The sequence below is a fragment of the Anolis carolinensis genome, chromosome 1, assembly GCF_035594765.1.
Source record: "Anolis carolinensis isolate JA03-04 chromosome 1, rAnoCar3.1.pri, whole genome shotgun sequence".
NCBI lineage: Eukaryota > Metazoa > Chordata > Lepidosauria > Squamata > Dactyloidae > Anolis > Anolis carolinensis.
In genome coordinates, this window is record NC_085841.1 from 161,223,755 (window position 1) to 161,249,312 (window position 25,558).

A 25,558-nucleotide genomic window follows, 5' to 3' on the forward strand; every position below is an offset into this window, starting at 1 on the left:
AATATTGGTTTTTTTATCACATGTTTATGAATGGTGGCACCTTTCTTCTTCTTCATATTCATTTATGGAAATGTGAATCTGTAATTTTTTATTCTATTGAAGAAAGTGGGAACTAAACCTGCCTCAAAAATCTAATATTAATTTTTCTCTTTTAAACCTATATAGCTGGAATAATTCTTTTCTTCTGATTATAATGTTTTATTTCCTATTTGTCCATCATACTTTGTTTGAAAAATGGATGTTGAATCAGATTCTCAGTGGGAGGGGGCTAGCTGGTAACGTGCTGATTAAACAAAGGTTTTGTGGTACTGCAAAACTATTGAGAAGCGGTCACTGAGGTGCAAATCCTATGCACACTTACTTGGGAATAAGGCTCATTGACTTCAATGATAATTCTGAATAGTCATGTATAGGATTACACTGTTCCATGGGAATCTTAGGCATCCTTATCTGGGAGTATTATTGATGCAGTGGGGTTAATTTCAAAGTAAACATGAATTGGAATATCTTGCCTGTCTATTAGTGCATTCTTACTGTATAGTTGGAAATCCCGGAATATTTGACATAACTGTCCCATTTGAATATAGTAGTAGTAATGATGATGATGATGATGATGATGATGATGATGATACAAAATTATTCTCCTTTACTTGTGAAAATATAGCCTATGTGCCTAGCCTAAGCAAGAAACAGACCACTGCAGTTCATGGAAGTCATTCATTATTTGCATAAAAGTCCTCTGTGGTGTGTTTGATACTTAAGTTATACTGTTCTGATGCAAATCAGGTGTAACTGCATTAAAGTGAAAGGAATAACATTGACCTAATCATGTCCTGGAAGATGTGGGAAGATCAGGTAGGCAACAAAATAGTTATGATGGCAGTCAAGAAAATAAAATATAATTTTAGTCTTTTATGCATCTATATCATGTGCTCTGAATGCCTCAGTCTATGATCATCTGTCTATCTGCTTCTTTGGACATGGAATTGGGTCCTGTGATTTATGTAATTCCTTTCACTCCATTGGGGTTACTCCTGACATATAACAATGTCACTGACAGAGGAATAAGACCCATGGTCTTCTCTTCTTTAAAGATGGACCACAGCCAAAAATTCAGATCTGAAGAGCCTCAGTCTTTGAAAAAGTTTGTATCTGGACATGGATCTTAACTACTCATATCCATTCTTAACCTCATTAATAACTGTGTACTCTTCCACCAATTTTCAAAATCAAACCAATTACATTTTCAACCATTGTCCAAGTCAAATACATTTGTAAGTGAAAGTACTGTAGATATTTTCCATGACAGGCAATCATTTAAATATTTTATTAACATACATAAATACAAGGTAATAACCTCATTTTTTTTCTTTCTCTTGGATGTCATTGATGTCTTAGTAACTGGATGTATTGTATTATATTTCTTCACACTGAGGTATTTGGTAGCTCCTCCTCCACTTTTACATTTTTGTTCAGTTTAATAGACATCAAAACATTACTTATTTTGTATGTGAATGTATGTGCGCTTTAACATATTAGTAAAGGGCATCATTCTTTAGTTTCAAAGTTCACTTTCACTTTTGCTTCAATGCATCAGCTGCAATTTATGCATTGAAATGCCTCCATAGTGATTCAGTTCTTCCATCCACCATCTTTTCATGTTCTGTTGAAGAAAAACAGCTACAGCAGCAACAACAAAATTCAATTCATTCCACACTGTCATCCCTTTGTCCTGACCAGAACAACTCGATCGTGTTGAAGAAGGCATGAACCATATCAACCAAGACATGAAGGAGGCCGAGAAAAATTTAAAAGATTTAGGGCAATGCTGTGGCCTTTTCATATGTCCTTGTAACAAGTAGGTATTGGGTACCAGCTTTGCTCTGTAAGTGTCCAGTTCTTTGTCATGAGTGAATGTCTGAAGTTGTTTTCTTTCTTTTTCTTTCCTTTTTGTCTTTTTCTTTTCTTTGTCCCTTTCCATCCGCTTCATACTGTGGGGATAAAATACTTGTGTTTAATCAGAACAACTGGAACGCATCGAAGAGGGAATGGACCAAATCAATAAGGACATGAAAGAAGCAGAAAAGAATTTGACGGACCTAGGAAAATTCTGTGGTCTTTGTGCCTGTCCATGTAACAAGTAGGTGCTGCCTGCCTGCCTGCCTGCCTGATTTCTTGAGCACTCAAGGCTGCCTTCAAAAGCACCAAGCCTTGTGACGCTCATCCTTGCTTAAGGCACCTGGGCAGGATGAGCATGTGGCATGCAGAGAAAACAGTCCTGGTTCCAATGCGTTCATCTCATAGCGTAGACCAGGGGTTCCCAAACTTTCCAAGCTAACAATGCATTCTTGCCCTGACCGTGACATTCTTCCCAAGCCACCTTCTACTCACCGCATTGTCAGTATTCAAATTCCCAACTAGTGGGGATCCGGTGTGATGGCAACGATCCATTTCTGAGTCTGTCCTCCTATGAAATAATTGGCTGGAAACTTGAATACTGACACAAGTTGCTGTGGCCAACCCTTAGGCCCAGTAGAAAAAAGGAAGAGACAATTCAGCTATCTCTTCCCCTCCATGGATGGTACTGCTGTGACATGGAGGACTAGTTGAGGCTGGGATAAATGTGGATCACTTAACCACTTCCTGTCATCTCAGAAAGCAACCGTTTCTTGTGGTTTTACTGTTTGGGAACCACTGGTGTAGACAATAGTGGGATTACTGTAGCTGCATTAAAATCAGGCATACCACAATGAGATCTTTACTGTGAACACTTTAGTGATGAAAATTTCAACATTTTACAATGTGTGTACTACATTGCGTTAATAATCTATGTTTCAAATATTATGGCACTATTATGCTTCTTTATTTCTGAATGTTCTCCCTTACCTCCAAAGATTTTTAAATGGAAGTCTTTCTTGCTCAAGCCTTGTGGCTCAAAAATACTCAAAGTGATCCTTTGGAACAAAATGACACCACACTGATATTTCATTAAATATCATTCAACTCACAGTTAGATGATGTATCCTGACTTCTTGTTTGAACTCAAATTAAGAAGAATTTTTATTTTAAAAATTGGCAGGAAAACCGAACCCACTGTTATGCCTTAAATTGGCTGTGTACACCAAACAGAAATGTTGAAACATGCTGAGTTTGCTTGCATGTTAGTGTCACAAAATGAAAATGCAGCATAAAAATGTGATGTGTGGATTTTGAAGTAAGAATGCAGACATGAAAGAGTGGGCTTCTTTATGGGTAAGAGATTAAGCATGCACTGGGTTGTTGCATGAATGAATAACTAAAAATGTCTATGAGTAGGCAACCTTAAAATGATATGTTTATCTGTCACCTATGTAATGTTTTCATTTTTGGGTCTTTTGGCCTTGTGGACTCATAGACCATTGTCTATCTAGAGCTCAATTTCTTGTATTTATTCACCCACACATCTTGCGTGATTTACCACTGAGTAATTACATTACTAAAACCAAATGATACAGTGCTCCATGAGATGTACATATGTGTGGGTGAAAAGCAGCAAAGATCTTTTAAAAAAAATGTGTTTCTAAGTTGCTATATTCCTTTCACTTATTTGCAAGATCAATCTGTCTAAGCAATCCCAGCGTGAGTAGAGAAAATTGGTCAAATTTCCTATAAAACACAAAGGAGGGTTCTAAACCCTTACAAAATCCACATGAATGAATGCTAGTATCTTTATGCACAACTATCTGTGTAGTTATTCTTCTGTTATCATAGTGGTGGCCCCCAAAGCCACTTTTGAGACCTATATGCTGCCTGAAAAAAAAAATCAGCAAAAAAGATGAGGTGCTGCACCTAGAAGCCTTCAAGAACTGAAAGCCATCCATTGCAAATAGTGGCCCATTTAATACAAAACAAATTCTGCAGTTTACTATCTTTGGTGCCTACATTGGGGCCTTGACTCCAATCAGCTATCATTCAGAGAAAGCACCTTGACAAAATAAATTCTTAGGAAAAGAGGGAAAATACAAACAGAGCTACCCAGCTTAATACATATGCCTATGCAATGGTGTGCTACTTAGTCACAGGCTCTTTGTGAAGTTAAACAAGATAAGTCTGTGCTTGTGTGGAAATACAAGGTGGTCCTAGTTACTGGATAGTGCTGTTTGCAACAGTTGTAGGGCATTGTGCAGTCCTATGCATCTTTGTTCAGAGTTAAGTTCCATGGACTTCAATGAAATTTACTTTCTTATAAATGTCTATAGGATTGCAGCCCTCATCTTACTACCACTTTGTGGTGGACTACTGGATCCCGCCAATAATATGCACATTGAAAGGAAGAGAATGTAGTCATACAAAAAGCAAATTTGAATCACGTTTCATGTAAATGGCTCTCCTTTCTTAATTTTTAGCACTATAAAGTCATTCATGCCTATATTTTGGGCTATTTTAAAGTCATACTAGTATTCACTTTCATAGTTATTTACTTGCCTTTTTAAATTCATATGCAACCTCATCCTGTACACGAGAAATGGCCAAATCTTGTAGCACCTTAAACATTATCAAATGTATTATTATCCTATGTGTGTTTATTTGAACATTTGACATGAATTTTCAAATGATATTTCCTCAGATAGGAAAGTTTACAGATTTGTGCAGACTTAGGACCTCATCACATCGAGATCCTGAAGCTGAGGAACAGCGGGGGCAGTGGAGTAAATCCGTGCTGCCCTCCATGAGGCAGTGGGGCAAATCTGGAGGGCAAGCTGGGAACCCCTCAGCCTGCACCCCGCATCGCCTCCTTCCCCATCCCATGAAGGAAGCATCACCACCCACCTTCCCCTCTTGTTTTCCCCGTGCTACCTTATGAAAACACGGGAAGCCTTCCATGTTCTCAAGGCTCAGTCGTAGGATGCTTTCAACACAGAGTCAGGACGGAACCCCGCCAGAAATAGCCCTGCATCATGTGATGGATTCCGGCTCCACCCTGGCTCCATGTTGAAAGCATCCAACAACAGAGCCCAGACCTTGTGTGATGAGGTCATAAATTAACAATAATAATTTTCTCCTTTGAGGTTGCATCTACGCTGCCATAGAACCCAGTTTCTGAATTCAGATTATTTGCATTGAACTGGATAATATGAGTCTACACTGCCATATAATACAGTTCAAAGCAGATAATTTCGACTCAGAAACTGGATTATATGGCAGAGTAGATGGGGCCTTAATCTGAAGAGACCTGCCAAAACTGCTGTAATAAGATCTGTTATATCAAATCATAAGATCTGTCAAATCCAGTTTGCAATCTAGGATGGTTTTGTTACTCAAACAGATGCTGAAGATGTCACTTGTCACTCCTGGTATGCCTAGATTTTAATTTCTCTGTGATGGCTAAGTCAAAGATGGCCCCTCTGAAACTCTCTGCAGTTAAGTTCAGATAGTGGCTCTCCCAAGATTTTTTCTGATGTTGAAGATTCTCTGCAGCAGCTGGAGGTCCATTTTTGCCTGTGTCCCACATGCTGCGTAGGCTGTTTCTGCGAATCCATCACGAGAATGTCAAACCACTGGGGCAGCTATGCTTTACTGAGAATGCTTCACTTCTTATTCATGCCTGTAGTTGGTGCATGAAAAAAACACATAGAGAAATTTCCCTTTCTGATGCTGCACATGCTTGTATTCTTCTTTATTACTTTTCCTGCACTCATCTCACTATGACCTGATTTTACTTTTTGTCTCTGTGGACAAAGGTTTGTACATCAACTCCTGATATATACAGTCAACCCTCCACATTAACTAGGATTGGGGGCACAGGACCCCTGCAAAATGAAAAGCCATGAATAAAGAATTGCTATTTATTTTACCTGAGATAACACTTGTCTAGGAATCTCTAGGTTCTCTGGCAAGACACTATGCTCAATCTCTGCCAGAAGATGACCACAGAATCCCATTGCAAGACCTAGAGATTCTTAGAGAGCTATTCTCTCTATGAATTTCTAGGTCCTCCAATATGATTTTGTGACCAACCTCTGGCAGAATGTGACCATGCAGGCACACTAGAGATTCCAAGACAATGTTTTAATCAAATCTATGAATGATCACATCTGCCAAATACAAACCTGCAAATGTGAAGGGTCAACTGTTGTTACTTTTCCCAAGTACCGATATATTATTACAAAATCTAAACATTTGCTCAAATGATGATTCTGTAAGGTGAAAAGGACAAAGTTGCCATGATTATAGCTGAACACTTGGTGGGTGTAAAGGTTCACAGTGCCACATGTCAAAAAGAAAGGAACCTTCCCCAAGGTGATATCCTTAAATTGAAGCCAAGTTTTGTTCTGTTCTGTTTAAAAAATTTAATTGGTGTGTTATTGTGATGTGATGTACACACTACCCTCCATGGACTTGTTTTCATGTCTGTCTAGCAGTGCATTCTCTGTGTTATGTGTCCAAATATACATCTGTCATGAAATACAGTTGAATGTTCTCTATTGATGTTCGTTTTTATCAAACGAAAGCCAGCAAAAATAACAAAATTGTTGTTAATGTGGCCAAATTACAATTGATTCCACTGGATACTAAATTTGCAAGCAACACAGCCGTGGCAGCAATTTATTTTTGGGGAAAAAAGGTTTATGATATATCGGTATACCAGAATGTTCCCCTTCTCAAACACTCCTTTGCTTGACTCAGCTCTTAGCCTGAAGAAATAACAAGGTTCTTTTTTTCAGTTGTCTCTCCCCATTGGGTGCTTTGTTACTCACCTTCTCTTTTTGCATAGGCTTAAATCAAGTGATGCTTATAAAAAAGCCTGGGGCAATAATCAAGATGGAGTTGTAGCCAGCCAGCCGGCACGTGTTGTGGATGAACGAGAACAGATGGCCATCAGCGGTGGATTTATCCGCAGGTGAAGACTGTGTTTGCTGCTGTTTTTTCAGTCTCTCCCCCGTCCTTCTTTCCTGTTGCTGACATATTGAGAATGTTGCCATATGGTCTTTGTGTTTTTGTTGTTGTTTATTCCCACTTGGTCATGGCCAAGTTAATTATTCCAACTGTTTCAAATTTTTCCACTGACATTCCACATCCTACTTGGGAGGGGTTCTCTAATCCAGGTCAGGCAATAGGAACCCAAAGTTAGCAGCCTTTTGAAAACATAGGTTGGTAAAATCAATCTTTCCTCTGTGAAGCAAAGACAGTGGAAGTGAGAGAGAGGAGCCTGAACTCCTATAGCTGTTCCTGGCTTTCACGACAATTTCTAATTTGACAGAAGCTTTAGGAGCTAATACTGCCACAGCAGAACCCAGCAGTCATCTCTTTCCTCTTTTCCATTTCTCCTTCCACCACTTGGGATTGTGGAAAGAGTACTCAGACACAATCAGGTTCCAGTTATTAGGTACTGGACTTGATGGGAGGGCATTAAGAGAGCCACTGCCTCCACTGATAATCTATCAAATCCCAACAAGAGGGGCAGGTTGTAAGGCTTCTGCCTGAAAAGTAGTTGCTGGCTCTTGAATAAAAAAATAGAAGGCAAATATGCACATAAACATAGGAGCCCCGGTGGCAAAGTGTGTTAAAGCACTGAACTGCTGAACTTGCAGACCGAAAGGTCCCAGGTTCAAATCCTGGGAGCAGAGTGAGCGCCCGCTGTTGCTCCAGCTTCTGCCAACCTAGCAGTTCGAAAACATGCCAATGTGAGTAGATCAATAGGTACCGCTCCGGCGGGAAGGTAACAGCGCTCCATGTAGTTATGCCGGCCACATGACCTTGGAGGTGTCTATGGACAACACCGGCTCTTCGGCTTAGAAATGGAGATGAGCACCAACCCCCAGAGTCAGACATGACTGGACTTAATGTCAGGGGAAACCTTTACCTTTACTTATGCACATAAACATACTTATACAGATACATTTCATTTAACATTGATCCAACTTTTCATAAAGTGCCCTCAACATATACAATAAAGCAGAGCTTTCCAAACATTTCATGTTGATGGCACAGTTTTTAGACATGCATCACTTGGTAATAGGCATGTGTGATTGATAAAAAAATGTTTCAAAAGTAATTACAAAATTGGGGTGGTGGTGGTGCTAGTGCTTCATTTCCACTCTCATTACTATAATGTGAGTAACAAAATTTTGTTACTTTTTGTTGTAGTAATTGCTCAAGTGGTGAAACTTCAGGGGGTCCTTTCTACCTCATTTCTACAGCTATTGGGGTGAAATTTGCTACAATGGTAGAACACATTTATCACTGTTAGCCCACCCAATTTCAGAATACTTTCCTTATTCTTGGATTTTTGGGGATTTTTCAAAGTTTTTATGAACAATATATTTTTTAAAAATTACAAGAGCAATCTGCTTGAATTTTCTATATAATGGCACAAAAAAACAGGGGATCATTTTCCCCAACTTTCAGAAATATCATATACTGATTTTAGGGAATTTTTAAAAGTTGTGACAAAAACTTTTTTAAAAAAGCCCCAACAGCTATCTCATTGAATATCTTTCATATTAACCAATATAATAATAATAATAATAATAATAATAATAATAATAATAATAATAATAATTTTATTTTTATACCCTGCCCCATCTCCCCGAAGGGACTCGGGGCGGCTTACATGGGGCCAGGCCCAGTCCACAACAATAAAACAAAGCAATAAAACAGATCAAATAATAATAAAAACAAGTCATAAAAAAATCACATACAAGGACAAAAGATAAAATCTTGGATAAAATCTGGAGGAACCTGGGCCAAAGTGTTAGTTTGTCAAAATCATCAGGAAGGGGTGGATTATCCAAATTGTCGTCGCCTTCAAGGTGCTGGAAGAGGCGTAAATACGGGACTATTATTGGAAATGCAACAGGTCAGACTTACTGGATTAGTTATTGAAGGCCTGCTGGAAGAGCCATATTTTCAGGCTCTTCCAAAAGGAGAGGAGGGTAGGGGCCTGCCTGATCTCCCTGGGGAGCGAGTTCCAGAGCCGGGGGGGCACGACGGAGAAGGCCCAATTCTACATTTTCATAGAACCTTAGAATTGGAGGGGACCCCCAAGGGCAATCTAGTCCAACTGCCTTTTTCCAGGCATAAGGGCACCAGTAAAACTCATCCCCCCTCTAAACTAATTAATATACTTCCTCTATTGAGTTGGAAGGATTCCCCAAGGGCCATCCATTTACACAAATTCTTCCCCAGCCCAGTACAGAGATTTACTTATTAGAAATATCAGTCAGTCCTGCTCTTTGCAGATTCAATAATTTATTAGAACTCTGGCTGGCTGCTGCTACAAAGGGATAAATCTCTCCCCTTAATGTGAGCAGATTTCTGGGAAATGTAGTTTAGGGAAGGGTCTTTTGAATTCTCTGGCATAGGACTCCTTGCTTTCCCAAACTACATTTCCCAGAGTTCGGTGCCTTCTCAGTCTCTTTCTCAGTGAACTCTGCTCCCCGGTTTCCCTCTCCTAATGGGGAAAGGCCACTAATTTGAAGAGGAATGGGAGCCTTTTTGGCCACTTGCCATAAAAATGAAACTGACTTTGGGAGGCTTCCGAGCATTACAAAATTAAAACGAAAAAGGATTGGGTAAGTTTTGATTCTTAGGTTTTAGGCGCAGGCCATACCCACGTGTCAGATATCACTTTGGAAGTACAGATTTAATGAATTTTAATAAGACTTACAGAACTTCTGAAAATTTTGCACAAGCCTATTTGAGGATACAGTAATTCGGTTTTACTCGCAAATCGGAATTTAACCAACTCTTTATAAAAGATATAGGCACATACTTAAATTATAATAATGAAATCTATGGGGATACAAAATATCTTGTGAAAACCTTTCATTTATATTTTTAAAAATATATTATTTCTAAGATGATGACATGCATTTCCAAGGTTTTTGTCATTTCTTGTCATGTTCATACTATACACCTACACACTGCAGCCAACACACTGCAGTGTGTTGTGACACATAATTTGGAAAGCTCTGCAGTAAAGCATAAATTTAGAAGCAAGTTGGCATCCTCCAGCCCTGTTCCTGATATTACAACAATTTGCTAGCCTTTGCTATTTTGTTTTTGCTTTCAATATACTTTTATTTGTATCTCTCCATTGAGTGCCTAATCTTCTATGCCTGTTTTGGAAGGTTCATATTTAGGATTCACAGGTCACTTACTGAATAGAAAAAAGGAAATTCTCTTTTTGTGAGGGTTTTCAAGAACAACCAATTAACTGTAGCAAACCTGTCACAACAACAGAGAATATATGCAAGAGCAAGTATCATGGTGCCAAATGATTTTGTGTCATTGTATTGAGAATGTATGCACTACAATATAAATGTTTCAAGGACAGCAGTCTATTCTGTTTTTGCTTAATTTGTATCCCAGTATGAGATATAAATTGTATGGGATTCACAGTTATGTGTAACATTTTAAAAGGACAATACCAGGTTTTAAACTCATTAATGCAAAATCTAAAACACTCTTAAACTGCAATTACGTAAACAGAATATTAAAAGATGCTTAAAAATAATCAAATAAAAACACTACACATACCTTCACCCCATTCAAAGCCTTATCAGCTGCAGCACAGTAGAACTGAATACTTTATTATATAAAAAGATCTTTACCTGTTGGAGGAAAAACAGCAGGCAGATGGTCAACCTGAGCTCCATCCTAGATAAAGGAATTGCATAACATGGGAATGGCCACCGAGAAGGCTCTCTCTTTTGTCTTCATGAGAGACATGCTTGGGATAGAGAAAGCCTTCCTCTACAAGTCTTAGGCCACAGGCAGGCTCATAAACATGGCTGAACAGTAGAAACTGTGTAAGACTATTCCTTTGAAAGATCGAAGAAAGCCAATTATAGATCACCATGTGATGCTCTGATAAATGTCATTCCACCTTTCTCGACAGGGTAACAAATGATGCCCGAGAAGGTGAGATGGATGAAAACCTGGAACAGGTCAGCGGCATAATTGGAAATCTCCGTCACATGGCCTTGGATATGGGCAATGAGATTGACACACAGAACCGCCAAATTGACAGGATCATGGAGAAGGTAAGGTCTTCTATCACATCCTACAGCCTTCATGTAGTTACTGGGAGCAATTGTGGTGTAGTGGTTCCATTATAGGACTGCTGGATACCAGAGTTCAAATCCTTGCTCAGCTATAGAAACCCACTGGCTGGTGTTAGGAAAATCACATTGCCATAGATTGATGAAAGCAGCTACAAACCTCATCTGAATAAAGCTTTCCAAGAATCTGTACAAGAGTTACTAAAAGTTGGAGTTGTCTTGTAGGAAGATAACAACAATGACAACAGTAAAATCAGTTGTTTTCAATCCCTAATAGGTAGACATACCCATATTTCTGGAAATACTTTTCAGACTGGGTTTCAAACAGATTTGACCTCCACTTTCACACCCTGTAGATTTAGCCTGAAGACTTTGGTAATGGTGAGCGTATGTGCCCTCAAGTCACCTGTCACCTATGGTGACCCTATTAATTTCATAGGATTTTCTTAGACAAGGGTTACTCAGAAGTGGGTTTGCTAGTTCCTTCCTATGAAAGGTAGCATTTAGCACATTTTTTATCCACAGAAGTGATTATTCCAGTCATTTCTTACTTTAAAATAAAAAGTCTGCATAAGCCAGAAGAAAAACGTCTATAGGGTTAAAACAGAGGAAAACGTCCCAAACATGTTGAAATGTTTCTCTCAAGCCTTCTCTCAAGGCTTTATAGGGCTTGCCAAAATTGGGGGTAAGACAGTGGAGACTTGGGAGATGGAGACGTGGGGTGATCTTTGGGAGTTGCATTCAGACCACAAGTTACAGGTTTGCCTTCCTCATGACTAAATTTCCCTTTCCATCATCTCCTTTTCTAGGCTGTTTCCAACAAAACCAGGATTGATGAGGCCAATCAACGTGCAACAAAGATGCTGGGCAGCGGTTAAATGCAGCAAAGTGGAGATTCTTCTTAGCACTGTCCCTGTGGGCAGTCCTTTCATGCTTTTCTCATGGTATTTACCAACTAGGTTTGCACACATGCACATATCAATCCTGTTTGGGGCCCCCGTTGTAAATGTTGTCCTGTGTAAGTTGTCAGCTTTCCAAAAATGATACTTGTAAATTTATTTTTATTTTCCAAATCTATTTCTTTCCAAATGTTGTATATAGTACTAATTTGCTGGCTATAGCTCATAACAATGTTCAATTCATTTGTTGTTGGTTTTTCCCCTCTTTATCCTGTCACTTTCTCTATCCTTCCTTCCTTCCCTCCCCTCACCCGTTCTTTCTGTCTGTCTGTCTGTTTTGGTTGGTGAGTTTGTTTTTTTAAACCTTTACAATGTTTATTGCTGAATGACAAAAATGTAGGAATGCTCAACGTGCTGTTAAACTTCTAACTATACAGTATTGTTCTTGTAAAACTGTTAACATTCCACAGAGCTACTCCCAGAAGTCTTTTCTTCCGGTGTCATATTGTTTAAGCACTTAAGGATTTGGTGTTCTCTCAGTTCTCCATCGCTGTCATCTGTTGTTATGAGTTCATGATTAAACAATGTGGAATTATATAACTTATAACAAGCATTGCACTAAAACAAAAACAAAAAAAACAAGTGATGTGATTTATGCATTTATTGCATGAGAAATAGACTTTTAGACTCCTTAACTTAAGTGAGACTTTTCCATGGCAGTAGCAACATCAGCGACGGCAAAAGAAAACTAAACAAAAAAATGCGCATGTTCGGTATTGGAACACTGTCAGGACTATTTTATACCAGCAGGTTTGCAGTAGTGCCACTTTATTTCTTCTTGTCAATTTTATATATATATATATATATATATATATATATATATATATATATATAGTTATGAGACATGTTCATTTCTTTCCTTTTCTCTTCTTTTCCCCCTTCAAACTTTAATTACAAAATAAAATCAATTGATTAAGCACTTATCATTTAAGCATCGCCAGCAAATTAAACATTTGGCTGAAACTATGTCAAGGTTATTTTAAAAAAGTAAAAGCGAGCATCAACAACTAAGAAATAAGTGTAATATATAGAGTTTGTCTGCTGCTTTCAAAGACTGTCTTTTTGGGGGGGAGAGAATGGCTACTACCCAATGAAGTGTTGCAGAGAAATGTAATTTTTATAAGGCTCTCTCTCTTTCTCTTTCTAGCTTTCTCTCTCTTTCTCTCTCTCTTTCCTCTCTCCCACCCTCTCCCCCAATGTGGTTTGTTATTGGTACAGTTCTCTGTTGCTTACCTAGAGCTATGCACACCAAAATCACTGCGATGTTTAGTAGCTGTTATTAAATAAAATAAAATAAAATAAAAATAACCTACATGAATGAAATCTAGATTTAAAACAACAACAACAACTGTGAAATTAAATATAGTTGCCGCATGTAATATGAAATTCCTTCTGTCTCCTGTCAGTTTGTGACGTGATTGACATTTTGTAGCTAGTTTAAAAATATTAAAAATTATAGACCTCAGACACTTTCGAAGGCCTTCTTTAATCTACTGATTTTGACTCTTGCTCGCACATACCATGATGGTTTCAATCTACTGGGAAGAAGGGGATTATGTGCCATACAGCACACACAGCCTTCCTATTTCTTGGAAATACCCACGGCAGCCTGAAATTCCATGGACCATGACCATTTCAAGAGAAGAATTGTTTCCATGTTAAACAACAGCACTGTGCCCGTCAGCATTTCACACACGAAAACTGGAGCATGTGTGGTCTAGCGATATTGGAGTGTGGTCACGGTGACAAAAATTATTAATGAGAAAGAGCAGAACAACTTAGGATAGGCTGCAGCAGTTTGCTTTTGCCTGTGCCTACTGGGAGGAGTTAGATTCCACCTACTCCTGTCCTATCCCCACTAGTGATCTCATACATCGCATATCTATCAATTGATGGCACACTACATTTGCACACTGTGCCTATATTCACCAAATGAAATAAGCTGAGTAGGAAAGAGGAAAATTGGTTTGGTCAAAGGCAATTCTAATGGCCCCTCCCAACTTCAAATCCCAGGATTCTGTAGAATGGAACCATAGCAATTAAAGTGACATCAGAATGTTATAATTATGTAGTGAAAATAGGCCCAAACAATGTAAATACTCTAAGCAATGACTATTTTGTTGTATACTACAACTTCTACTGATGTCCTCCATATCTTCCCTTTTACAATGCACTTACTTAGATAAATGTTACAAATGTATGTCAATTTCCTCTGCTGCTCCACGAATTTGCTACACTGCCCCACCAATTTCCCCGCTGTTGCCTGTCTTCAGTACCTCAATGTGATGTAGTGTAGCAGAGTCAGTGGTGGGGCTTTTTTATTAATCGGGACAGTCACACCACCTGCCAATCTTTCCCGGCTTTCCTGTTTCCTCTCACTTTTATCTGCCACCCTCATACTAACAGAATAAGTAGGAGATGGAATTTCCAGCAACCGTCTATTACAGTGAGTTTCCAGTGTTGTCACTCATTCAAAACTTGAGCTTGAATTGGAAATGGGGATTCTTCCACTTTACAAAGATCTGCTCCTGGGAGATGCTGGAATAGCAGTGATCGACTTGTGGATATGGATCCATGCACTTGCCTGGATTCAGAAGAGGAGACTCAGGGAGGGAAAGGAGACATTTGTGCTTCTTGTGCCATTTGAAGAAAACAGAGTGGAGCAGACGCACTGCCACTCCTTCTTTTATAAGTGCTGGCAAAAGAAGGAGCATCACATAGCCTGGAAAAGAAAACTCCCCAAGAACTGGCAAGGAACCTTCCAAAAGTTCCAGCAGCAACAGGGTCAGAAAACTCTCCTGTATATCAATGGTACTACAAGCAGTCCCTGAGTTACAAATATCCAACTTACAAATGACTCATACTAAGAACAAAGGTGAGACAAGGGGAAGTGAGAAGAAATCTACCTCTAGGAAGGAAAATTCACTCCTGGAAGAGTTACCATGTGGGAAAGGTATCTCAACTGAAGTTTTCTCACCAATCCTTGTCTCCACAACAAGCCATTTTTTTTCCAAATCCAATGATCACAGGGACAGAAAGTGAGATGGAATCTTCTGAACAAGGGCACAGACAGTAAAACAAACACCGCAGGAGTGTTAACCCTTCCCTATGCTGCCCAAAACGTGTATATATATATATATATGTGCACGCATACATACATATACACACATTGGCTAAGTACAAACCTCCAGAATCTATCTTGTTCGTAACTTGGGGACTGCTTGTATAGATAAAGATGCATGGCATGCATGACCTACTGGGAATGGCAGCCCCCTTTGGAGTAATTGGGCCCACTTTGCTTTTGTTCATTCATCTGAATGCTGCTCTCCACGACCAGCTCTGGGTGGTCATTTTACAGTCAGTCCTCCATATCCACAGATTCTGCATCCTCAGATTCCACCAGCCATGGCTTGAAAAAAAATATGTATATTTAAAAAATCCAAGAAGCAAAGCTTGATTTTGCTATGTTATACAAGGAATACCATTTTACCATGCTATTGTATATAATGGGTCCTGAGCATTCACATGTTTTGTTATCTATGGAGGGAGAAGGAGATATTTCCTGGAACCAAATACCAACAAATACCAAGAAACCACTGTACTTCAGTCACTGGATCTTATTCAGGCTCTGCATAGGGAGGACAGGGAGTGCAGAGAAGGAATAAGTGAATGTATTTTTGAATGTATTTTGAATCTCAGCCACCATTGTGGACAATTTTGGATTTTGCAGTATTCCAGAATTCCAGATAAGGAATTGCCTGGATTGCAATTGAATCATAAATGCAACATTTTATTCCCCGTGGTGTCTTCTTCACAATAGTTAAGAGAACAGGAACCAACTCCAGCTTTTGATCTGGGAATCTACTTAGGAAGGACTGCTGTGTGTGTTTTGCCTTTGTGTATGAGTGTGCATGTTCTGACTAGCTTTGTGTGTGATGTATGTTTATTGAGTGTCCTGCACTCTCTTCTCATGACCATTCAAGACATCTGTACTAGAGTATAATGACTGCATGCAGTTCTATCACTAGAAAAGATATATTTCCAAGGCAAAATACTATTCCAAGAACTCTATTAGCTTAATGGTAAAGCAGGGCAAAATAAACCAAATTCCCCTGCTGCAATTTTCATAGAACTACGGAATCATAGAGTTGGAAAAGATTACAAGGCCCATCCATTCCAACCCCCTGCTATGCTTTTACAATATTTCAAAATTATATATTTTAAGACAGAGAAACGAGTGAGAAACATTAGAAGAAGAAACAAGAGAGAAATGATGAGACCAAGTATGCACAACAGAGGCAGACTATTTTAATATTCCTGTGAAGGCATATGATATGAATTCTGTCTCCTCAGGCATTCTGTTATTTTCAGAAGGAGACAGCTTGTCTAGCATTTATCAGGAGACGTTAACCAATATATTTTAAAATGATGGGATGCAAATCTTCCTGGTGGAAAGGATTCAGAAGAATTCTTTTTAGAAGGTCATACCAGTTAACTAGCCTCAAATTGAAATAAATGTAAGCCAGCACCATAACAGACATCAGAAGAGCAATTAAAAGTGGAAGTTATCAGAGGAGCAGTCGCTCTTTGCTGTAGGGACATTAGTGGGAGAAGACAAATTAGTCATCTATAGAAACTGACTTGAAAAACATGTGTAATACAGAACTGCATGATAAAATAAAAAGCAGAGAGAACAGGATCCTAGTAGGAATGATTTGAATGTATTAGAGAAGATAAAGCACACTGCTCCTGTCTTAGGAACCAGTGGCTCTTAAGGGAATATACTATCTGAGACTTCAGTGTGTACATTGGAACTTTAACTTGGAAGCTTTATTCTGAAATACCTCTGGGGTCTCTGTTATATACACTGTTTGCGTGTACTTCAAGAGAGACAGGATGTGATTTCAGGGAGGAAGCTACAACAGGAGTTGGCCTGTTTTTCCACTCTGAGAAAAGTTGACCATATTGTTCTGAACTAGGACCCAGAGCAATGGGTTCAAATTACAGGGAAGGAGATCTTACCTGAACATTAGGAAAATCTTCCTGACCCTAAAAGCCATTCAACAGTGAAGCTCACTTCCTTGGAGTATGGTGGAAGCTTCTTCCTTGGAGGCTTTTAAACAGAGGCTGGATGGCCATCTTTTGGGGATACTTTGATTGTGCTTTTTCTGCATGGCAGGGGGTTGGACTAGATGCCCATGTGGTCTCGTCCAACTCTATGATTCTATGAACATCCAGGAGACTGTTGGATACTTTATGAAAATGGTCACATCTTGGCACAGCCTATGATATTTCTTATGTTTGAAACCTGAGCAAAAAATCTCCCCCCCCCCCCCAAGGTAAACAATACTTAGAGACAACCAAGTTATTACAGCAGTTGCAACAGAAAACCCCACTAAAGCCTAACTCCATCATCCTGACAGTAAAAGCCCAATAATTAAAGAGCCGAATCAGTTTTGTCTTTTTGTGATATCTCAAATTTGCTGCCCTCATGATATGAAGAAATGAAGAACAACCTGGCCTAATTGTGAGTGAATGTATTTGTTGTATTTGTATCAAGATAGTGAATCTGTTTTCTTTTTAATGCCTCTATTTAACTCTCAAAATAATATCAGCAGGCAAATTAAGGTAAAACATTGGAAACCGTGTTACCACATGCCATCTAAGTCATTATTACCAACAGTGACTGATAGTAGCATGTTGGAGTTTTGAAAATGCCTCCTTCCATTCATAGTTGAAAAATCCAAGGATTGATCACAGGGACTTTTGCAAAGAAAGCTGCTCTGCTATTGAGCGATAGCCATTCCAAATGGAGCAATTGACAGTCTATATATATAAAAGGGTAATGAAATTTCGGCCTAGGACAAAACAACAAAACTACACATCCCAGAAACACTAAACCTGGCAGCACAACCCCTCATCCAGGCCTCTACGTTCATACAACAAAAAGAAAAGAAAAATAAAGTCCTAATTAGAGGGAGAGGAATAATTGTTTTTATCCAATTGCTGCCAGTTAGAAGGCTGAGCTCCACCCACTTGGTCTCCTAGCAACCCACTCAGCCCAGGGGACAGGCAGAGTTAGGCCTCACAAATGAGAGTAGATGAATAGGTTCCTCTCCGGCGGGAAGGTAACGGCGCTCCGTGAAGTCATGCTGGCCACATGACCTTGGAGATGTCTACGGACAACGCTGGCTCTTCGGCTTAGAAATGGAGATGTTCACCAACCCCCAGAGTCGGACACGACTGGACTTAATGTCAGGGGAAAACCTTTACCCTTTACCTTAACTACCACCAATTCCTCAATACTTTATTTCCCATACCACCATACTTCGCCACAGCAACGCATGGCCGGGCACAGCTAGTAAGTTATAAATTATGGCTATTACAGGCAAAGACAATGAAATGTCTTCATTATCCGAGTGCGAGTCATTAGGGGGTGCTAGAGAGAGAAGGAGAATGGTCCATTTTACAGGGAGGGAGTTGAAGGAGGGAAACCATTTCCCCCATTTTTGTTGGTTATTCCCCTTCCCCCCTTCCCATATCATAAACTAGGGTTGTTTCCACGATGTGGACATGAATGGGGGGAATAACAGGAAAACAGGGGGAAATGGACTATCCAGTCCCCTAAAACGGACTAAGCTTTCTCTAGCACTCCCTGGTGGCTTCTGCCTGGATAACATATCTCCCTTTGGAGATGAAGATCGTCTAGGAAGGCCCCGCTCACGGTCCTTCCTGCTTTGCAGACACGACTGGCGGGGATGAGAGACAGGCCCCTCAGCTGTGGAACTCCTTCCCTAGTGACATTAGATTGGCCCCCTCCTTTCTAGCCTTCAGAAGAAAAGTAAAAGTTTAGCTCCAGGATCAGGCTTTCAGTGATTAGTACAATGCAATAATAGACATGGAATATGTAGAATGATGACGGAACAGCCTTGGACTATGATTTTTGCATGGTGTGATTTTAATATTGAATGTAATGTTTTTGAATGCTTAATATATATTAATCTTATTTTTTAAAAAATATTATTGTTTGTATGTGTTTTAAGGCATCTAATAGTTGCCTTATGTAAGCCAACTTGAGTCCCCTGCGGGGTAGAGAAAGGCAGGGTAGAAATAGGGCAAATAAATAAATACATACATAAATAATGAAACTGTGCCCATTTTTATTAGATTGCTATCCTAGGCACAAGGCTGGCTATATATTAGGAAGGAAGGAAGGAAGGAAGGAAGGAAGGAAGGAAGGAAGGAAGGAAGGAAGGAAGGAAGGAAGGAAGGAAGGAAAGCTCATAAAGACCTTTTTTACATTGTGATGGAAATCCAGTGCACTATCACCAAAAATTCTCAACAATATTATCTTTATCCTTCCAATCACAACCTCTCAGTGGAAAACTGAAATTCATGAATCAAGTACAGTATTTTTATAGTTTATCAGCAATTCATTCAGCACTAATCTTTGATCTTCATATTTACTGATTGATGCAACATACAATGTGCTAATGGAGGTGGGGAGGGGGGATGATGGGCTTGCAGCCATTAAAATCTGACCTGAAAATGTACCCTGGCTGGGTTTTTTTTAATGTAGCTCTTCAAAGAAAGTGAGGGATTAAACTGGATTAGCTGCCAACGTCAGTGAGGCACAAACATAATGAATTATGTAATGTGATCCTCTTTGTAGAGAATATATACTGGACAGGAGCACCGTTTCAAATAAAAACTGAAATTAAATTGAAATTCATGTCATCCCATTTCTCTTTAAACTGAACTGAACACAAAACAAAAGCCTGAAATGGATAAATGGAGGATGATAGATAATAATCTTCCCTAACCTAGGTCCCTCCAGATGTTTGGGCTTCCATCATCCCGGACCATTGGCCATGCTGGTTGGAAATGTTGGGCAATGTGATCCAAAACATCTGAAAGTAAAAAACTAGGATGCTGAAAAGAGAGTTTTGTCACAAATCAGATTCTCAAACATTTTCTATGAGCAGAGGCGGTCCAACCACCAGGCAAGGGAGGCATTTGCCTGTGGCGCCGTCGTCGGGGGGCGCCATTGAGGCCCCAGGAGGGTGGCACCACCACCGCCTCCTCCTCCTTTCCAGGCCTTCCTGTAGGGGGTGGGGCTGTGCAGGGGCGGGGCTGCGTGGCCTGGCCCGCCCCTGTGCCCTGTGGCCCCACCCTCATGGCCCCACCCCTACTCGAGGCCAGGGCTGAGAATGAGCTGTGTCTGAAGGGAAGGCCGCAAGCACCTTGCCTTTCCCCTTGCCTTCTGCCTCGAGGGAAGAAGGCAGCCCCTGGGTTCAATGGCTGCCAGGCCAAGAGAACAGGGGCCCTGGACTCATCGGATCCATTTACTACTGAAACATGGGTGGGGGCAGGGGTTAAACAGTAACCAAGAGCCTCCAGGAAAACTGGAGCTCCCTCGGGCTTCTCCACTTCTGCCTCACTTTCCCTCCTCCCCTGCCATCCAGCCCCCCTCCCACTGCCTGGTGCCCCTCAGGTGCATCTATATGCAGGCTCCCGGGCAGTTTGGCACCATTTTCCCTGCCCCGGGCATCCTGCTCCAGTGTTAAAAAAAAACCTCTAAATAAATAAAGTAAATAAAGAACAACACTCAGAAGACAGAGGAATTCCAGACGCGAAACAATCAGGGAAAGCTAGCACCTCCCAACAAAGGATTCCCCCAGGCAGGAAGCAGCCAGGCTTTGGAGATGCAAGACTATTTAATGCTAATCAAGCTGGCCAATTGCAACGTTCACACTTGCCTCAAGCAGAAAAGAGTTCTTTTTCCCAGTGGACATCATTCCACAGATATATAAACCCAGATATTCTGGGTTAGATGGCTGTGTGCAAGGGTCCTCTCTCTTTGCCTCCTTGTCATGGTGCTCAACTGACCCTTGATTTAAATTTCTGCCTGCTGTAGCAGGCAGAAAAGCCTGGGATGGTATCCTGGAATGTGAACTATTTTCACATCCTGCTCTTTTAGATCATTATTATTATTATTATTATTATTATTATTATTATTATTATTATTATTATTATTTGTGTGTTGTCATGACCAGAATCAACACTTTTATTTTCCAGTGATTGGTTGGGGGGGGGGGGCAAAGTTTCTCTTCACCTACACTTGAAAATTACCTTGGACCTCCCTTGTCTATGAGTACACATATTTATTTATTACAGTCGATCACCAGCAACAGAAAATGTACAAGCATCAGAATAGAATAGAAACATATACATTTAGGTATTAAGAAACACTTAAACCCAGTATTGAATATGGTAGCTTTCTATGAGTGTGCATGGAACACATCGTTGATTTAGGAGCATAGTGTGGAAAAGTCACTTGTTTATGGCTAAGTACTCCTCCAGCTAACATGGCTAAAGGCTGGGGGAACTCAAGATTGTTGTGGCCATGGACTAGAATTTGTTTTAGTGACTTTTATGAGATACAAGGGTTGAATTAAAAGTAATGCCTCCACCTTCGTAACTCCACAACAGATGGCAGTACTGGTATGCGACAGGTACTGGCTTGCTCAGTAGACTCTCCTCTACAGTTCCATTTGGCAGGAAGCCTTAGCATTGAACAGTTGTGTTGTTAAAGTGCGAAGTATGGAACCCTGCACAGGTCAATGTGACTTAAGCAACGTGCAGTCATTGAATTTTTGACAGCAGAAGATGTCACCCCAAAGGAGAAAGGCGCCCCCTTCATTCTCATAATGTGAGAGGAGTTCCTGGCAAATTTCAATTCTGTGCACTTTCATTTAGGACCTGTATATACACCACCTGGACCTAACTTACTAAGGGCCCTTCCACACAGCCATATAACCCAGTATATCAAGGTAGAAAATCCCACAATATCTGCTTTGAACTGGGTTATCTGAGTCCACACTGCCATATATTACAGTTCAAAGCAGATAATGTGGGATTTTATTCAGCAGTGTGGAAGGGGCCTAAGAAGGATCATCCTCATGGGATAAGAGCAGGCTTCAAAATGGCAGCTTGCAAATTGATTATATATGCTACAGGTAGTAGCCTTCTCTTCCTGCTTGCTTCCAGCAGGCTGTATGTATCTTTGGAAAGCTAAGTCAGTAGGGGAATGATTGGGAGGACTGTGTCAATACCATAGTGCAGAGGTACTGTGTGGTCCTCTGGATTGTTGGACTGCAGTTCCAATCAGCTCTAGCCATCATAGTCAGGAGTGAGAAAGGATAGAAGTTTATTAGATTTCTGTAATAAAAAATGGTGGTTAAATCCAGCCCTGTTTACCACTGGATCCAGCCACACCCAATTAACATCTTCCTATAAATAATTTTTTGACTGGGGGAAGGGGGTAATATTTCTTATTTAAGCAATTATGACTGTACGTGTACATAAAAAAAACAGAAGGATTGGAGGAGTAGCTAGAGAAAGAAAAAGGAAAGACAGCTGTAGGGAGAGATTAGAAATTTGTCATGGAAGGATGGAGGATTTTTTGTTGCTCTTTAATTAAAACAAAAATAAACTCATCATTAAATGATCTTTAAATACAGCAATTTGGGCAGTGCCCTACTCACCACCAAAACCCACCCACTCTTGAAAAAAAAAAGCTTATTTGGGGATGAAAATGAAACCAGTAGCAACATGTTGTCTTTTCCAATTCTTTGATTCACAGTGATGGGTACAGGGGAGAAATTTGTGTCCAGTCTTAGCATCACTGACCAATCCTGTCTTAGGCTGGATCTAAACTGCCATATAATGCAGTTTGAACGACATTATATGGATAGGTAGACTCATACAATGCAGTTCAATGCAGTTTGAACTACATTATATGGGTCTACATTAACTATATAATACAGTTCAAATGGCAGTGTATGGCAGTGTAGATCTAGCCTAAGATGATCCAGGGTTCTCTAGCATAAACATCCCTTATCTGGAAATTCCAAAATCCAAAATAATCTAAAATTGGCCTGATGGTTTTTGATGGTTCATTTTATTTTATGCAGAAATATTAAAAACAATTGTTATAAAATTATCTTCAGGCTATATTTATAAGGTGTACATGAAACATAAATGAATTTCATGATTAGACTTGGGTCCTACCTCCTAATCCAAATCTGGAAAAAAAATCAAAATGCAAAACACTTCTAAGCATTTCCCAAAAAGAATACTCAACCTGTGTCATTCTAATTTGGCAAGGCCTAACTTACTAACGGAACCCCGGTGGCGAAGTGCGTTAAAGCACTGAGCTGGAGACCGAAAGGTCCCAAGTTCAAACCCAGGCAGCTCACGTGGCACAGCAGATTAAAGTGCTGAGCTGGTGAACTTGTTGACCAAAAGGTCAGCAGTTCAAATCCAGAGAGCGGGGAGAGCTTCCACTGTTAGCCCCAGCTTTTGCCAACCTAGCAGTTCGAAAACATGCCAATGTGAGTAGATCAATAGGTACCGCTCCAGCGGAAGGTAACGGTGCTCCATGCAGTCATGCCGGCCACATGACCTTGGAGGTGTCTACGGATAACGCTGGCTCTTCGGCTAAGAAATGGAGATGAGCACCAACCCCCAGAGTCAGACATGACTGGACTTAACGTCAGGGGAAACCTTTACCTTTACCTTAACTTACTAACTTCCTTTTGTTATTCAGCTATAACCTTTTGAGTTACTTGTACCATTCTGGAGGTGAGGACTCATCAAACATTGGAAAGAGAGAGAGCTTATGGCTTAAGGTTGTGACTGATATTGTTGCATTATGATTCTTGCAGGTGTCAAGGGACCTCATCACATTGATGAGGTCACACATGGTGACGTGCCAGGTCAACAGGGAGATGTGCCATAGAATTTGAGAGTGGGAGTGGAGGCACTCATATTTTCTCCCTTTCAAACATGTCTTTATAAGAATAATGGAGTTATATGTGACAGAAATCCACATTGCTTTTTAAGTGAGATACTGCTGCCATATTGATAGCATAAATGGGTCATGGTGCCTTTTAAATAGAACATTCTTGGCAGGTTTCCTTGCCTGCAGAGAAACGCATTGAATTCCAATGAAGTTTTGCCTTCTCTGAAGTTTTGGAAAAGATTGCCAATTCTTCGCAACCCACATTGCCACTGACACGTCATCTTTTGATTGTCTTATTATTAGGTTAATGGGAGATGGGGCGGGAGGGGGGAGGCAGAAAAATAGGTTTCTTTGCACTTACCATCCCCATCCTCCCCCCTTTATTCAAACAGTAGGCCCATTTTAATCAGACAACCACAATGTGATGTTCTGCTTTTTCCCCATTGTTGCAGATATGTTGCTATGGAGATATGAGCACTTTTATCTCCAAATATGTGTGATAGCTCTTTCCCCCAATGTTGTTGTTTTTGTAGTGAAAAGAAAGTACCCCAAAATGGAAGTGAAAAGACCTTGATGTTTGTTGTGATAACAACCAAGAGTTTTACCTCTATTGAATCAAAGTTATCAGTTTTTTAAAGGGGTTTCTTTAAAAATTGGGGCTATGTAAGGGGCTTCAGCCAATGGATTGCACTTTTATCCAGGACGGTATATCTTGTAACTAACATTTTCTAGTACAGTGTTCCCTCACTTATCGCTGGGGTTAGGTTCCAGGACCACTTGCAATAAATGAAAATCAGCAAAGTAGGGACGCTATATTTATTTTAATATTTATGCATTATTTTAGTAGTTATACACTATTTTAAGTCTTTATCAACCAATTGTGTGTTGATAAATCACCTCCTTCTCCTCCCGTTGCTGTTTGGACTCCTTTTCTCTCCCTTTGGCTTCTCCTTCCTCCCTTCCTTAGGCTGTAAATTGTAATTTTTTATGATTTATAATATTCTTTTAGAGTTTATTGAAAAACCGCAGAACAGCGAATCCACGAAAAGTGAACTGTGAAGTAGTGAGGGAACACAGTACTGCAAGCACTAAAAAATGGCAGATGTTTCACCTTCAGACATACTATGAGTCTAGAATGAGGTGGGAACTGTACAATCTCCAGACCACATGTGACCCTATGGGGTGGCACATGTAGTTCCATGTACTGTTTATAACCACAAAGCCCACCAAAAGAGAAACATTCACCACCACCCCAAACCATTATAAAATGTTATTTCAGGTGCCTCTATCTCAGAGCAGCAAAACGACCTCCCAGAAAGGTCCCAAAAGACAACTTGGAGTAAGTCAGTATCCATGGTGGCTCTGATGTTCATGGTAGGGCTCTCTGGAAGTTCACAATGTTTTGGAATGTGCCCATCCCAACTAGAAGATACAGCTTAAGAAGGGGGAAAGATATTGAAAGAAAAGAGAGGGGAAGACAGGTATCAAAATATGCCAATCGTGTAATGATGCTGCTGAATGACCACTGAGTAGAAAGCCAAATGTTAATGGTTCTAGTCTACCCAATGGAGTAGGCTTGGTGTCTCCCTTCTTTTGGTGCAATTTCAACCAGTTCCAGAAAAAGAGAACTCTTTTGTTTGGTCTTTTGCTGAGCTCATGGTTTTATTTTAAACCTTCTTTCATCATGGTTACCTTCTAACATCCCTCACTCTTACTAAGTAGAGGCTCTTATTTTAGAACAGTGATTC

General features: G+C 40.1%; 1 protein-coding gene across 2 annotated transcripts in view; it reads left to right on the forward strand.

Moving 5' to 3' along the window:
* snap25 (synaptosome associated protein 25) overlaps positions 1–13,469 on the forward strand; it is a 64,844-nt gene extending 51,375 nt beyond the window's left edge. The window contains exons 5-8 of one of the 2 annotated variants that reach the window (XM_062957686.1): positions 1,741–1,858; positions 6,755–6,880; positions 10,883–11,027; positions 11,855–13,469. In XM_062957686.1, the coding sequence (XP_062813756.1) occupies positions 1,741–1,858; positions 6,755–6,880; positions 10,883–11,027; positions 11,855–11,923 (458 nt within the window). In that variant the 3' untranslated portion in view covers positions 11,924–13,469. Of the gene's footprint in view, positions 1–1,740; positions 1,859–2,022; positions 2,141–6,754; positions 6,881–10,882; positions 11,028–11,854 lie in introns of both variants that reach the window. The other variant, XM_003215305.3, reaches the window with a different exon arrangement.
* Positions 13,470–25,558: the final 12,089 nt, after the last annotated feature.